The sequence below is a fragment of the Poecilia mexicana genome, unplaced genomic scaffold (assembly GCF_051168715.1).
Source record: "Poecilia mexicana isolate PSO_F unplaced genomic scaffold, ASM5116871v1 scaffold_7, whole genome shotgun sequence".
Taxonomy (NCBI): domain Eukaryota; kingdom Metazoa; phylum Chordata; class Actinopteri; order Cyprinodontiformes; family Poeciliidae; genus Poecilia; species Poecilia mexicana.
This window is the reverse complement of record NW_028263376.1, coordinates 23050333-23066283: the sequence shown is the minus strand read 5'-3', so window position 1 is coordinate 23066283 and position 15951 is coordinate 23050333. Positions and strand designations below refer to the sequence as shown.

Below are 15951 nucleotides of genomic sequence, written 5' to 3'. Positions count from 1 at the left end.
ACTAAAGCTTGGGTAAAAATATAATTTTCAAATAGATAATGACCCCTAAGCATATAGCCAAATTAGTTACAAATTGATTTAAAACCATAAATTCAATATTTTGGAGTGGCCCTGATGGCTGAAAACCTACAAACCTGACTCAGTTACACCGTCAGAAGAAATGAGTCAAAATGAACGCAGAATTAATGAGATTCTTAGAAAGAATGCCTAAAATGTTTGAGCCATCATAGAAATTTTTCTAAACACTAAGAACTTTAAGTTGAACTTGTAAATTTAGAGAAAGTTAAACATTTCTCAAGCACTATATTTGTCTTTATACTGGCATTAAGCAAACAAAATAATTGTGGTGATATCCTAATTGACCTGGAAAAAAATAAAAGAAAAAATGGGTTTTTGTGTATTGTATGTAAAAACCTGGTTGGAGTTGCATATTTCAGTTAAGCTAAAGTTGATAAGTTCTTAATTAAAGGCCAAACCTAAGTTCGCTTTAAAACACCAATGGTCCTTTCTGCTCTCTGGTCTTCGGGAAGGCTTCCAGAGATAAGAGCTGTTCTAGGAAAATGATTTTTATAAGTCAATAAAAACACCCTAAAATAAAGTCTAACTTAATATATTTGCTGTTTAGCTCTTAATTTTTAACCAACCAAATCACATTACTTCCACTGCAGTAGCAGTCACAGTTGCTACTGGAAGCAGCTGGAAGCAACACTATCTTCTTATTTCATCACTTCCTCGGAGTTCATCCGTTTTAGCCGCCAAGCTGAGTCCTGCTTGGTTTCCTCATATGTCCTGCATTTAACATAACGGTCATCTAACCTTCACCGTTGTAGCACTGTGTCGCTTTGCTGTTGTGTTGATAGATAATTCGGTAGCAATTCTGAGTGTAACTTACTTAGTCAGCAATACAATGAATAATTTTCTCCTTTGGACATTTGTTTGTGTGTGTTTTGTGTGTGTCATCACAGTCATGCTTAATTTGGAGTGCAGCAGATATGACTACAAATGGTGACTCACAACTGGAGCTCACATGTAATGCGTTCAGTCAGTCAGAGCAACAAAAGGGTTCTAAAGTCTGTGAATAAGGAGCAGGATGAGCTCTCTGCCTTTCTTCCCCGGGTCTGTCTGCATTTTGGCAGCCTGTGCCAAGGTCTGCACTTTGCTAATTTTCTGTTCTGAGTTACCAGGTCTAATTTAGAACAGAGGGCCTCTCTGTTCATCGCGGAACGCTGCTGCTTGGGATTCTGGAAATGAGGAGTTCAGAGGCTCACCGCCCTCACAGAGACACAAAGCACATGCCTTGTTATCAACCCACGGAGATGCACATAATGATCCCTCCAACCATTAACTCCTAATACAATAAAGTGCTAACATTTTAGCCATGCCTTTCCATGCCTAATGGAATTGAGTTAGCCCACAGGCTGCTCAAATGTGCTCTGCGATAACACGTGTTCAGGAGGCATTGAGCCCTGATTGCTTGGACATACATTAGTAGCTAAGAGCAAGAAGAAGAAGAAAAGAAAAAACGCTTATCTTGAGTCAAACAGTTGGATTTTGTTGGATATTTATGGGAAGGTGAAAGAAGATGAGTCTCAAAGTGATATTTGAGTAAGACAGTCTAATAGGCAGGCCTTTCATAAAGCAGAGCTGGGTCTATTCGCTGGAATCCACCCTGGCAAGGCGACACCACAGATATGTGCTTTAGAGCCGCATTGTGACGGCCTGGCATGTCGCTTTGTTTCACGACCATGGCGGGAATATAAAACTCACAGGAAGTGTCAGGCTTGGTGACGTCTTAAGAAAGATGCTTGCACATAAACTAAATAAATCAGTTACATAGTGGTGGCCTTGCTGCACTAAGTGAAAACAATAAACCTGCCCACGCACAGGTCTCTGGGGGAACTGAATCTCATATCTAAAATAACAGCTATTTATTAAATGTGATGTTTTCACATAGCTCAGTAGATGGCTTGGAGCTTCATAAAAAATAAAAAATAAAAATAAAAAGACTCACATTCATCAGGCAGCAGGACTGCAGCAGTAGGCTGGAATACAGTTCAACTGTAGGCTGGTTGGAATGCATTTGGCAGACAAACAAGCAACTCAGTGATTATGAGAGAAAACAATTATTTGTGGTTCATATGATCCATGTTAATGAAGGATTCCACTGTTGGCTGTGGACTCATTTTATCTAATTATGAGAAACTGATTTGTATTAGTCTGTTGTTCAATTAGTCAATCAAATACGTAGAAATTGTTTTCATCATGACAGAGACGTAGCTTTGAACAGACGCTGGGCTTTGTAATGGTCCATGGAAAGTTTTCAAGGCTCCAACTTGAAACAGGCGTTGCGACGATGCATCCAGCTCATAAAATTATACACAATAACCAACTGAGGGAAACACTTGTTGTTTTCACAAATACAGATACCGTGCCAGGTTATCTTGTCGCAAAAGACATTCTTGTGTTTTCAGGCATAAATACAGGCTTCATAAATCTCAAACAAGGATCTTGTATACTCAATAAATCTATTTATTTAATAAATATGTTTAATTCTGAGGTTTGGGTGCAGCTTTGTTGTTATGATGTTGCTGAGCCTGATGTGTCCTTTAGAAATCAAGTGAACATATAGTAAACATTGTATATTGTCACTGTGTTATAATGTGAGAGTATGCATTAAAGGTAGTTCTGTTTTGCTGTGTTTTACTCATTTTATTTGCTTATATCTTTAATTCAACTCAAATAATTTTAAATCTGCTAGAAAATCAATAGAAACTGAATTTGTGTGAACATTTTTGCAAGTAAGGAGTACTGTCAAGGTGACGAAAGATAGTAGGCGTTAAACGTCTTAGTAAGTTAAAACAGTTTTATTTTTTTCTTTCATATCCTGCAATATGGTTGAGTCAACAGTGAAAACCACAGCAGTGGTTTTAAACTAATAAACTGAAAGATTTAAACACATTTTTGTTTGTTTGTTTTTCAATAACAACCTGTTGTTGTTCTTGTTCATTTTGGGCTATGGGTTTCCACGAAGTTACTGGGGCCCAATCAAGTCTCATCTGGGTTCAACAGAGCGGTTATTTAAAACTCAAACTGCATTTTGAGATATAGATATGGGTTACATAAAGTCAACAATAAGTCTGAGAATATAGCTAAATGCAGGTTCTGCTTACTGTTCTATTTCCATGTTCCCACTGGCAAACATAAATCAGTGAGAACACGAACTAATTATACACATCACGCTGAAAGTGTGAGCAGCCAGGTGACTCCCACATTAATCTCCACACCGAGTGGCACATGGCTGACACGCACAGAGCTCCTGCCGCTGGAATCAGTGCAGATGCTTCTCGTTTACCGCCTGATTATAATTTCTGTATCTTTGTTTCGTTTTGATCTAGGTCGCTTAGATGGGGCAGATAAAACCCGACTTTTGACTGAAGCTCTAAACACGTGCACTTTTATCACCTCCGTCACAATTCAAAATCAGTTAGATTAACCTCGAAGGAATCTGATCCACGCATGTGAAGAAGAAAATAATATGTTGCTACTCTGTTGACAAAAAAATAGCAATGCTCACTGTGGGAGAAACATGTCGCAGAGATGCGGATAACTCAGTTGTTCCTGGTTATACTCAGACTGTTTGGATGCCCAAACAGGAACACTGCTGACTCTGCTGGTGCCTCTGGTCAATAGCACACAGAGTACTGTTCATTATGACTTTGCTATGAATATCTCCATTAATATTAAATCAACTTCAGCTAATGAAGAAGTCCTGCACATGAAACTGCAGCATGCAGCCTCAGAGCCTTTTGATTCTATAAATGTACTAGAATTTATCTTCGATTTGATGCAGGGAGGAGCAGCACAAGCATCCATTTTCCAAAAACAACAATGCAGCCAGTAGAGTTAATGAGGCCATATAATGTTCAATAAATGATGAACATGAACCATATTAAATCTAGACAGCAAACCTCCACATTTTAATACATCTTTGCATTAAATATATTGTTACGTATTGTATTTTTGTTCTTATTTGTTAATTGCCAGTTATAACAAGCATAGCATATTAAAATATGCTAGATTAGACATTACAATTGCCATTGTGACTTTAAAAACATTTTAAATAAGAAAATAAACTTGACTACATGCAACCAAGAGCACCTTCCCTCTTTGTTTCCAAGTGTGCCTTTGAAAAGATAGTTTCAGAAGCCTGGAGAATCATGGCTCCCCCCCCCCAAACTGAATAAATACACTTGAATGAAAGGTGGGGTTATTTTTAATAGATAGATAGATGCACATGCTTGTCTTCGATGCCAATAAGTGAGGAGGCTGTTGAATGTTTCTGAGTCCTTGAAAAGCAACAACTGCAATAAAAAGCTCCCGTGCGCATAGATGAAAACTGGGAACGTCATCATTTCAACTTTCATTTTCTCTCTTAGATCAGAACTGAAAGACATCGGCGAGCCAGAGAACGAGTCGTGGCCTTCGCTCGCCCACGTGACCAGCGAATGAGCCTTGTTCATGCGTCTCCCTGCGTGCCACTCCCACATCGTCATGAACTGTGAGCAGGACTTCGGAGACGGGGGCTTGGGAGTGACCCTCACACTACGACTGCTCATGCACGGAAAGGTTGGTTATGAATAATTGTATGCCGAAGGCCGCTTTGCAAACACAAGATTTGCGACAGCTTCATAAATAATAAATTTGTCTCCCAATGTTGGGTTATGTTTTTGCTTCTTTTATGGCTTTAACTATTTTTTTCCTTCTCTGTGTACAGGAAGTAGGCAGCATCATAGGAAAGGTGAGGATTTTTCAATTACTTCTATTTGAACATGATCAGAGCTATAATCACTCTGACAGGGTTAATACTGTTTTTAAAGTGTATTTTTTTCCTGATGTATGGTCTCATGTACAAGAGAGGTTGGAAAAAAGAAGGTAGAAAACAAGAATGCAAGAAAGGAAGAAAGGAGGACCTTGTGGAGAAAAGGGGGGATATAAGGAAAGAAGGGAGGTAGGAAACAATGAGGGAAGAGATGAAAAACAAAAGGGAGGAAGAAAAGAGATGGATTGAAAACATGGGAGGGACAGAAGATGAACACAAGGAAGACAAGGTAAGATAGAAAAAAAAATAACCAAAAAAAGAAGAAATAGACAAGGAAGAAAAGATGACACATGGGAGGGATGACACAAAGACTTTAAAAACAACTATAAAACTAAGTTAAAATTTATGTATAGCAATACATTTATTTGCTTGTTCTGTCATTTTTTTTCACATATGAAAAATAGTGAAATCAAATTGCATACATTTCCAGCCTAAATAGGAACTCTGCATGTCAACTGAAGTGTTTGTGTAACATTTCACTGCATCCTGATTCTGTTTTTATTTTCAAAAGTATACCAATACCCTCTAACGAACAGCTCTCACTCTGAATATCGCCATCCGAAATATAATTGCCTCCATCCAAGCCTCTCTCTAGACCTCCTCACCAGCCCCCTTCCTCCCATAAAGCACCACAGTAATCCATCAAACAAAACCATTAGTCCATTGACTGCAAGCCTCTTGTTGAAATCGAGCTCCAAAGGCGTATTAGCGTTGGCCCCATGTGAGCACTTTTAGCGTCTGCCACGAAAGGTGTGTCGGTGGTGGGTTGCTTCCTCTGCTCCCCCCTGAGTTTGAGCCTTAAAAGACATCAGTGGGAGGAAGAAGAAGAAGAAGAAAAAAAAGTGAACGCAGTTGATTGGAAAGAAAGATGTCACAATGGATGCGAAGTGCATGGCAGGAAACAATAAGTCGGAGGGAAAACAAAGGATGAAAACAGAGAGGAGGAGATATGAAGAAAGACAGAGATGAGTCTGGTCTGCAAAGTGCAGCTTGTCAGAGAGAAGCACTTGATGTGGAGCAGCTGAACTGATAGAGTACGTCTCCGCCCTTCCCATCTCTGGGGCGAACATCACGTCTCTTCCCCATGTTACAGGCTACCAACAAATACACTGTAAATGTTAGATTTTGTTTTCCAGGAACACAAAAAGTGACAGGTTTGTTGAGCTGTGAGTCGATGCCTCTGTTGATATTTTTGAAAGGTATCAGATTGAAGATAAGGGCGAGAATAGTTTGGACGGACATTAGCAGAAAAAAAAAAAAGTAAGATGGAGTAGAAGAAGCATTCAAAGAGCCTGCAGAGGTCGTGACACAAATCTGTCACATGCTGTTTTCCCTCGCAGGTGCTCACACAGTGGCAGTTTTTAAGCCAGATGTGGATTAAAGTTTATATACGTACGTGTCTTATGGAAAACAGAAAAGAGCATTGCACAACTGTTAACCTACCAAAACATGAAACAGAAAAAGTTGTGGAAGGAAAGCATTACTCAGACAAGCAGCCAAGAGGTTAACTTTGAGATTCACAGCTCAGAGTCTGTTAACCCGATGAACACTGGTAATGCATTTCATTAATAGGACATTTATGGAATACTGGCAAGAAAAAGGCTGATTTGTTGTCATATTCTGCATTTTACAGAAGTTCATTTTATGGCCAAATTTGGAAAGAGATGGTCTGGTCATATCAGATCAAAATGTAACATTTTCCCTTACATGTCAAACAGTATATCATCCTGAACAAATCTTAATTTTCACATCTCATTTCACTCTAATTAAGTATTTTGGCAAAATTTTACATAACTTAATGTCTTGTAATCAAGGAATGTCTGTTTGTGTCATTTTACAACTTAAAACAAAAAATAAATAAATTAGATACACCTAGCAAAATACGTACCTGTAATGGAATGGAGTTAGGTATACCCTAAATATCTGTCACATAAAATCCCAGTAAAATACATTCAAGTTTGTGGTTAAAACAAAATGTGAAAAAGTTCCAGAGGATCGAGTTACTTTTACAAAGCAGTGTATTTCTGATAATGTTTTTATGCAGAGGGCATCTCTAGGATGCGCTGCAGAATGACTTTTTCTTTCTTCTGAATGTAAGGGTTTAGAGCTTGAGGTTTACTAAGGGGTTGAATATGCTGCTATGTTGACGCTGAATCATGTTCATCTTTGTTTAAAGCTGCCCTTGTCTTTTTCAGAAAGGAGAGACCGTGAAGCGAATACGAGAAGAGGTAAACTATCCATGACTTTAGACCTAAGTGGCATTTTTTTTTTTTTTTTATCATTTGTGCTCTGACTAATGAAGACACATTTTCTCTTTCGCTTTTAGTCACATTTTCACAATTTCTGTTACACTTAGCGAGCTGAAAAGCATTCCTAACAAATACATTGCTTGAAATTCCTTTTGGGTAATGAAAACACGTTTTCAATCTAAACCTTTTCTCTCCGCTCTCCCAAAGCGAAGCTCAACAAATCCCTTTCGTCTTTCCCTTTCCCAATTAAAGCAGCTTCCCTTTTTCTCTCCACTTGTCCCCCGATTTCCCTCTTTATGAATCTCAAGAGTGCAGCCAAACTAATGCCGCTTGGTTAGCTCTCAGTATTAAAAAGTAATTAGACTGACACTCGTGGCGGCATATTTGATTCCTTCACTACTGAAAAGGTTTAATGCTGTGCTTTATGAGGCAGAAGGATAAACAGAGGAACAGTGAGGCCATTGGACAATGCAGCTGTGCAGAGCTGCAGGATGAAGTAGTCAGCCATGGTAGCCTTCCAGCCGTCCACTCAGGCAGTGTTGACCTTTGTTGCTTCAGTTTCTCTGAGAGCGTCTTCCTCTAAACCCTGTCTTGAAACTTTGAATGACCTTAAAGGCAAAATAAAAAAAAAATAAAAAAAAAAATAAAACTTTCGAAAACCCAGATAAAAATGTCCCAGGAGTCATAATTAAAGGAGATCAGAGTTGCATTTAGTAAAATATCTTATCCACTTTCATCCTTTATCTACGTTTGAAAAGCTGTTCAAGCCTGGACTCTACCACAAAGAAATAACAGCTTAATTCAACTTTTCATGAATCTTCATGATGGATGAAAAAAATCTTTAAAGTCTAAATTAGGGTTAATAAGCTGTTGTCAATCTTAAGTAGTCATTGGAGTACAATCTGGACAGGCTGGCAGTCTATCACAAGGCAATGCAGAGGCACACAGGACAAGCAGACAGGCACATAAAACTCACCTCTGAGGGGAATTTAGAGAGACCAATTTACCTAACATGCACATTTTTGGACTGTGGGATGAAGCTTGTGTATCTGTACCTAATTTAGAAACATCAAACAACCTCAAAAAACCTTTTTTTTTTCATTAAAATAATACTTATTTAAAAAAAAAAAACTAAACCAGAAAGAGGTGAAATGGATTATTTTGTATGACTAAAAGTTACCTTACTCGCTCTAATTTCACAGAACTGTACAGAAGCTTACTCTATGAAAATCTGAATTATTATCCAAAATATTATTACGACGTCATTGCATCAGATTCTAAGACGTAAGACAAAGATCAAATCCATCTTCTGGCTGCAGCGTATTATTTTAACCTCTATCATGAAATCAGCAGTCTTACTCTCAGCAAGAAAGAAAAAGTAAAGATGTCTCCTTGTTTCTTTCTTTCTCAGTTGTTTTACAGATAATGTTTGAAATGTTGAAATGCTGTCTGCTGACTGCTCCACAGAGCTGCGCGCGTGTCAACATCTCAGAGGGTTCCTGTCCGGAGAGGATCATCACCATCACCGGCTCCACGGAGAGCGTTTTCAGAGCTTTCACCATGATCACGTACAAACTGGAGGAGGTCGGTGTGACACACTCAACATCTCAACAGTTTACTGCTAATTTGCGAGAGATGAAAACAGCAGATCAATCATAATTTCAACCTTCTGAGGGGGTTTGATGAAACAAATTGAGATAAGAGCAGAAAACACTAGTAGTGAGATATTAGGATGTGGCCATAGTCATAATGGAGTCATAAATAAAGCTTCCGTTTGAAGTCTGGATAAAGTGCAAAAACACATTTCACCAGATGATAACAAGATATCAGCTCATGAGCTTCACCTCACGTTCTTCCCTAAATGTGTTCTTAAAGCTAATGATCACAGTCCAGTGTAAAACATTAAAAGACAAAAAGTACTATTTCAATATTTCAAAGCATTTAATGTGCTTGCAGGTGAGATTGTTTTGAAAACTGTGCAGATGTTACTTTGTAGCATAAAATCTATATAAAACACATTAAAGTTTGTGATCATCGTATGACAAAATGTAGAAAAATGTTACAAATTTCATGTATGGCTGACAGATAACTTTTGACGACCAAACACATTAAGGTGAAACATGTTGGGTTCAGCCTAAAAAAATAGTAACTGCAACTAATGTATACCTGCTGATGCGAGGTGATTGTACATGTCTGATCTAGGCTTCTCAATCCGTAACGTCCCCTGGTGACTGTCTAGCACAACGTTAATTAATTTAGTGGAAATTCCTCTCAGCTAAGGCCCCACAGCAACGTCTGACAAGAAAACAGATGCTCAGGCCAACACCCCCCAGTAAAAATACACACTGCAGGAGCACAGTGCAGTTTTCATTAAAGATCTTTCACATTCACCTCGTTTCATCCCTGAAACTCCTGAGTTTCCATGGCAATGCGCTGGCCTACCCACTGTGTGCGGTTTCCACCGTATAGTCGGGTTATTGAATGTCTGACACCTTTAATTAAAAACAAAGGGAATAATCAGATTGTTTTTGAACAGATTAGACGTTTTTTCTGTCTCTATCACAGCAGTGCAAGTTAATTTACTTCTTAGTTTGCTGTTGATTAACAATGTTTCAGTCATATTTTTGCAAATGCAAACACTCAATGACCAGAATCAACATGTCCCAGGTCAGGAATACAACAGTCTTTAGTGTAACTTCGCTCCAAAAGCTAAATATTGCAGAACTAAACAAATTTACACAACAATGTCAACATTTGCACAAAATGAAAGAACCCCAATTAGCCTCTTTAGACAGTTTATTAGCAAAAACAGAAGTTGATTTGTTAATTACACTTTAAGGAATGCATGTGAGGAGACCAGCTTTACATTAAAAGTGCCTGTGAGAACTGCTGTCTTTGCTTTAAGAGCCTTGTTCCAACATCACATTGAGAAAGTATAGGAATGCTCGAGAATATTTAGATGTGGTGATTATATTTAGATCAAATCAAGAAAAGGGTGCCCAGAATCTGCGTGTTCCTCTTCTAATGAGACGAGACGTCAAGAGAGCCCGATCCGCCTCACTAAATATGGCCATGAAGCACGGAGACACAAAAGGCTCATCAAAATATCCCTTTAAACTTAAAGTTCACAGTTATTTGAATTATTGTGTGATTTATTTCATGAGTAAAATTGCCCACGGATGCACATCCATAAGCTCATGTTCCCCTCATGAGTTAAACTGGTTTTAGCAGCAAAACTGGCACTAATACCAACCACTGATGAGAAGAAATCCATTTTTGCTGGGATTTTGAAGGTGAGGTGGTACATTTACATGTCAAATGTTGAAAGGGGGAAAATTATTCATTTAATTAAATATTTAACTCAAATGGCAAACAGCATAACTAATGAATTTTAAATTGCAAATGCAACAAAATCATATCTGCATTAACATTCTTCCAATTCTGTACATTTAAATATTAACTTTGGATGGCCATTTCATCAGATAACCTTTAACATGTTAACAGCTTCCTGTCAGCAAAAAAGAAGCGATTCACATTTTGTGTCGAGAGCCAGGTTATAGATGTAGTTGAACTGTTCACACTGTGCAGCTGCAAATAGCGGGACATTTTAAGCTTTATAGCATTCCTTTTTTACCACAGCAATGCATTTTAAAATATAAATCAAGACAACTAATAAATATGCTCCTATTTGTTTCATGAAGAAAAATATAAAGCGATGTTTACAACAACCACTCCCTTTAATATGTTAGAAAGAGAGCAATGCAAAAATAACAATTAATTGTGAAATGGGACAAATAAAGGTCATAGTGCATTTGGATTCAGTTCCCTTTACAATGATGCCCCCAGAAAAGTAAATGAAGTCATTTTGTCAGTACATAAGAGGTTTGTTAACGAAAAAAACAAAAAATAAAACAGCATCGTGAAGACCAAGGTTAGACATGGGTAACGCTTAAAACAGAGTTGGGTGATAAAACAATCTCCCCATGTTGAAACATCTCACAGAAAACTGTTATCTGAAAATAGAAAGAAAGGCAAGAAAGGTACCTCAACTACCAAGACCCAGACCAAAACAAGCCAAGAGGACCATGATTACTCTGCAGAAGCGGCAGAAATTCCCAGCTCAGTCAGGCAGACATGTAATCTGGTCTTTATAGAAAAGTGAGAAGAAAAAAAGCCAGTGTTGATAGAAAGTCTCTTTCTCAACATAAAAACACCTAAATGTCAGAAGTTAATGATATATCAAACTTAAATAATGAAAACTAAAGGTGTTATTATCTGTTATAGTGGCCCTGTATGTACTTTGTACTGGTTCGATACCTAAATATCTAAAAATGTAGTTTCAGGCTGCATTTTTAACTTTAGTACAAAAATGACAAAGACCGTTATTTTAAGATAAAGTGATGATATTCAGTATCACTCTCAACTCTACCAAGACCCATGAGTGCATTTGCAAGACACTACAAATATTAATATTTTCATTTGCTGTATGAAAACATGAAATAATGCAGAATTTGTTGCTCGCTGAAATAACCTTTGGCTCAACTCTGGATTTTTAGAGCCCTATATGTGGTTCATCTTTTGCCATGCTGCATCACCATGGCAACTTGCACAGGTTGTGTTTCTAGCATGAAGGTGGAACACAAATAAAAGCACCGCCTTCCAGCAAATCAATACTGCTGGAAAATAAGAGGTAAAAAATAAATCTGTGCTTGATAAGAGACTCATTTCTGTCTACCTGAATTAAACAGTAAGGAATTTTGAGAGGTTTTTTTTTTTTTTTTTTTTTACGAATACAATATTCACATCAACTAGCTGAAAGCTACAGATCAAAAACTCCCAGACTTTACAGTTTTATATCCTGTTTGTCATTTAATAATAGACGGTCGACAGGTGTATCTTCTCCATTTCTACTCCAAATCTTAACAAGGTATTTGGCCCAGATACTTTTTTTTTTTTTTTTTTTATCAAGCAATGAAAATTATAAATTTTTGATAAAGAGATTTGTTAAATTTTTACTGTGAGTTGCATGTAATTGCAGCATTCAGGTCCTCTAGCAGTTGGTCCAGATGACTGAAAGCAGGAGGATAACTGCTGGTTCTAAAGAATTGCTGTCAGCTCACCAATTGAGCCTATCGATCAATAGGATTTAGAGTTGCCGGTCGGTAGTTCGCAGTCTGCTTTTTCAGCCTTTAAAATAACCTATTAGCCGTCAGCCTGTCTCAGCACGATAAACAGGTGAATAATAATGGAAACAACAAATGATTTCGAACCCTTTGTTTCAATTAGATTTTTAACTAAGCCTCAGTACTAAGAAAATCGAAGTAGCAGTATGTACACATCACATGATTTGAAACATACCATAAAATGCATATAAAACAGTGTATATAAAACAGTATATCTTTTTTAAATTCAGCTCTTTCAAACTGATCCTCCTGGATTCAGTCTCAGGCTGCAGAAGTGAGCAGCACATTTTCCCCACAATCTTCCATGTGGTTACTGCTTTCTCTGTTGCATAGATTCCTGCGGTTTTATTAAACGTTTGAAATGTCATTAAAGACAACAGACAGGGGTGAAGAAGAGATTCCTTCCCAGCCTCCTGGGAATTTCGCCTGTACCTGACAATTTATGATTCTTCAACCAGCATGGATACAACAGACTTTAGCTATAGTTTGAGGGTTGCAGCAGGAAATATATTCCTCTCACTTCTTGTTTTCTGCATTCAAATAATTATTTCACCCTGTTTCCTCTCCCCCCATAGGACCTGAATGCACTGGTGGCCAATGGCACCATAAGCTCCAAGCCACCAGTCACTCTTCGGTTGGTCATCCCTGCCAGCCAGTGTGGCTCACTCATTGGGAAGGGAGGCGCAAAGATAAAGGAGATCAGAGAGGTGAGAAATGAATCCATTTCAGAAAATATGTGAAATATAAAAAGAGCAAATCTGCTTCTGGAAATGAGAGATGAAGGGTGTAGCTGGAGGTGAGCGACCTTCCTTTTCATTTCATAGTTTCCTGGCTAACGTCCTTCAAGCATAAGAGTCCCATGCAAATGAAGAAGTAAGCTATTAAAAAAAAGTCCAGCTATTACCCAGGTTGCCATAAAAAATAATGAAAAGCAAACAAATGAATGAATGAATGCGGTTACAGGGGTGTATTATGGCAGTTTTTGCCCTGTTGTCTGAGAGTTATCTACCCCAGACCACTGAGGTTCTTCCCCAACTCCAAACCCCTGATTAGGTTGGATGGTCTATAAATCAACGTCCTGTCCTCATTTATAAAGCTAAATTTGGTTTTATCTCTTTGCATTTGCAAACTTAAATTCTACAAGTACAACAACTTTGAGCCATTGTGTCAAAGGCTAAAAGAATCCAAGTATTCTGCCACTTACTAGTGGAAATAACTCTAAAATCATTTACATTTAAAGATACTCACACATGCATATATTAATGTTTTATTGATTAATTAATTAGTGTTGTATATGTCATTGGACCCATTTTTTAGCTCTGATTGCATTTGCATTTTTAGACAATGCACATAACATAAAATATTTATGCCCGAGTTGTATTTACAAATAGAATAAAATAAAAACATAGCGTTTTATAAAACAGAAACCTGTCAGAAAAACACATAAAAGATAATGAGGTTGCACCTTTAATGTGTCTGTATTTGTATTTTCTTTTTAAACATACATGTTTTTTTTTGTTTTTTTAGTGAATAAGTTTTGTACTACTGCAAATGGGTTTGTTTTTTTTTAGCAAAGTGTTTAGCTTTTAAATGTTGCTTTAAATTTTTTTTTGTATAAATGAGAATTCTTGGAAAATAGAAAGACCATTCACTAAATGCCAAAAAAAAAATAAAAATAAACAAAGAAAATAAAAACTGTTTATTAACAACCTTTGCGGTTGGTCTCCTTCCAGGTAGGTTAAGAAACGTATTGTTATCGAATCCGGTCGAAGCAAAGTGAAGCGTCACGGCAGCGTGATCATGAATGGCCTTATCTCCTCAAACAAATTGATCTTTGTATCCTGTAACATTTACAGAGCACAGGAGCTCAGATACAGGTGGCAGGGGATTTGCTGCCCAACTCTACTGAGCGAGGGGTTACGATATCTGGGAATCAGGACTCGGTAATCCAGTGTGTCAAGCTCATCTGCACAGTAATCCTGGAGGTAGGAGGCACACGGTTCCTCTCTTTGCTGACATTTGTGAAAGCCTTCCTGCTGCAGCAGCGGGAAGGTAACGACTGCTGTTGACGTGCAGGTTAGAGTTTCACCCCACAGCTTCTGGCTCCACTGCTGCAGTAGTTCACATATTTCTCGTTGGTTGCATGACCTCTTTGTTATGCAATATTCCTATGAGTGCGTTGCATTGAAGCTAGCGCAGCCACACTGAGAGTCATTGTGTAGAGGGGGGGTCACGCAGTTATCAAAGAGCAAGCTTCTTTAATGTTAGGACTTGTACTGAAAACAGGACATTACATGAAGTGGGGAGGTCTGACTCTGAGGTCAAAGCTCTGTCTCCTAAAAGACAGAAGTTTGCTCACAGAAAATAAAGTGGCCAGCAGCACATTCTGTACACTTTTATAGACAAAATCTCTCTTGAGAAATCTGACAGGGCAGAAAAAGAGAGAAAAAAAAACAACAACCCCGAGCCCGGTTTTCTCAATGTGTGTTAATGGAAGTGCACAAGCGGCTTTTTGTTTTAGCGCTGCAGCTGGACCTGGCTGACTAATTGCTAGTTTGAACCAGTTTTCTTCAAAGGCTTGCAACTTTCATTAGGATTCTGTTCCAGCGGCATCTTGCTTTTGGCTCTCAAGATTTAAATTATGCAAAGTTATACAAAGATTTTATGACTGTTCTACATTTTCAACTCAAAGGCGCATCATCAACACTGCAGAGGCCTTATGAGATGTAGACTATCATGTACGCTTTGTAATCGCCTTCTCTTTTCAGCGTTTGAATAATTTTATCTTGAAATAACTCTGTGTCAGTGGAGGTGTAATCCAAGCCCGTCCACAACCTCGGTGTGTGTCACATAATAAAACACAACTATTATCAACATGTAACATTTATTTTTGTAGCTTATGGCAAATTTATTTTTTTGCTGATTTAATTCAAAAAGTGAAACTCAGACAAAGATTCAAGTTGGCAAGTCCTGTTGGAAAATGAAATCAAGACGGAAGCAAGAGGAGCTCAAAAACAAATTACATTTTGAGGTCTCAATTGCTGTAAGCCATAATTATGAACTTTCTGAATCGAGTTAATGAAGGAAATACATTTATCTAAATTATATAATTGGAGATGTATTTGTACATAGTCAATGTAAAACAGAAAAAAAAGAATAAAAACAAATATGACAAAGACAGATGCTGAAAACATTGCTAATATTTTAAGTATCGTCTTTATTTTATTCTTTTAGAATTATTATTTTAGTTCTAAAATAATAATTTTATCAATCACTGATTTAATGAGATTCATGTTTAGAGTATAACTTTATGTTCCCTTTGATAAAGGTTTTAGCCTCTGATTATTTGTTTTTTTCTCCTCAGTCTCCACCTAAAGGTGCCACCATCCCCTACCGACCGAGTCCCTCGCCAGCTGCTCTGCTTATTGCAGGGAACCAGGTAAGAAACTTAATTAAAATGATTTTAGGATGGCTTCAGACTGTAGTTTTACAAAAAAAAAAAAGTGTGAGCCGAAAAATTCCTGAATAGAGGAAATGATGCAGAAAGAAATATTATCAGTAAAATAAATTTGACATGATTACTTCTGTTGGGTTTTATTTTAAGAGGTTACGAGTCATAGCTAAAATAAATTATAAGGAG

At 37.7% G+C, this 15951-nt stretch overlaps 1 protein-coding gene across 1 annotated transcript in view; it reads left to right on the top strand.

The window, feature by feature from the left end:
- The window catches only part of LOC106911748 (poly(rC)-binding protein 4-like), a 46875-nt gene that overhangs the window by 13673 nt on the left and 17251 nt on the right, over positions 1-15951 (top strand). Inside the window, exons 2-8 of the mRNA XM_088007285.1 lie at positions 4437-4626; positions 4775-4798; positions 7075-7107; positions 8596-8712; positions 12887-13018; positions 14168-14296; positions 15676-15750. Of these exons, the coding sequence (XP_087863411.1) occupies positions 4519-4626; positions 4775-4798; positions 7075-7107; positions 8596-8712; positions 12887-13018; positions 14168-14296; positions 15676-15750 (618 nt within the window). The 5' untranslated portion in view covers positions 4437-4518. The remainder of the gene's footprint in view (positions 1-4436; positions 4627-4774; positions 4799-7074; positions 7108-8595; positions 8713-12886; positions 13019-14167; positions 14297-15675; positions 15751-15951) is intronic.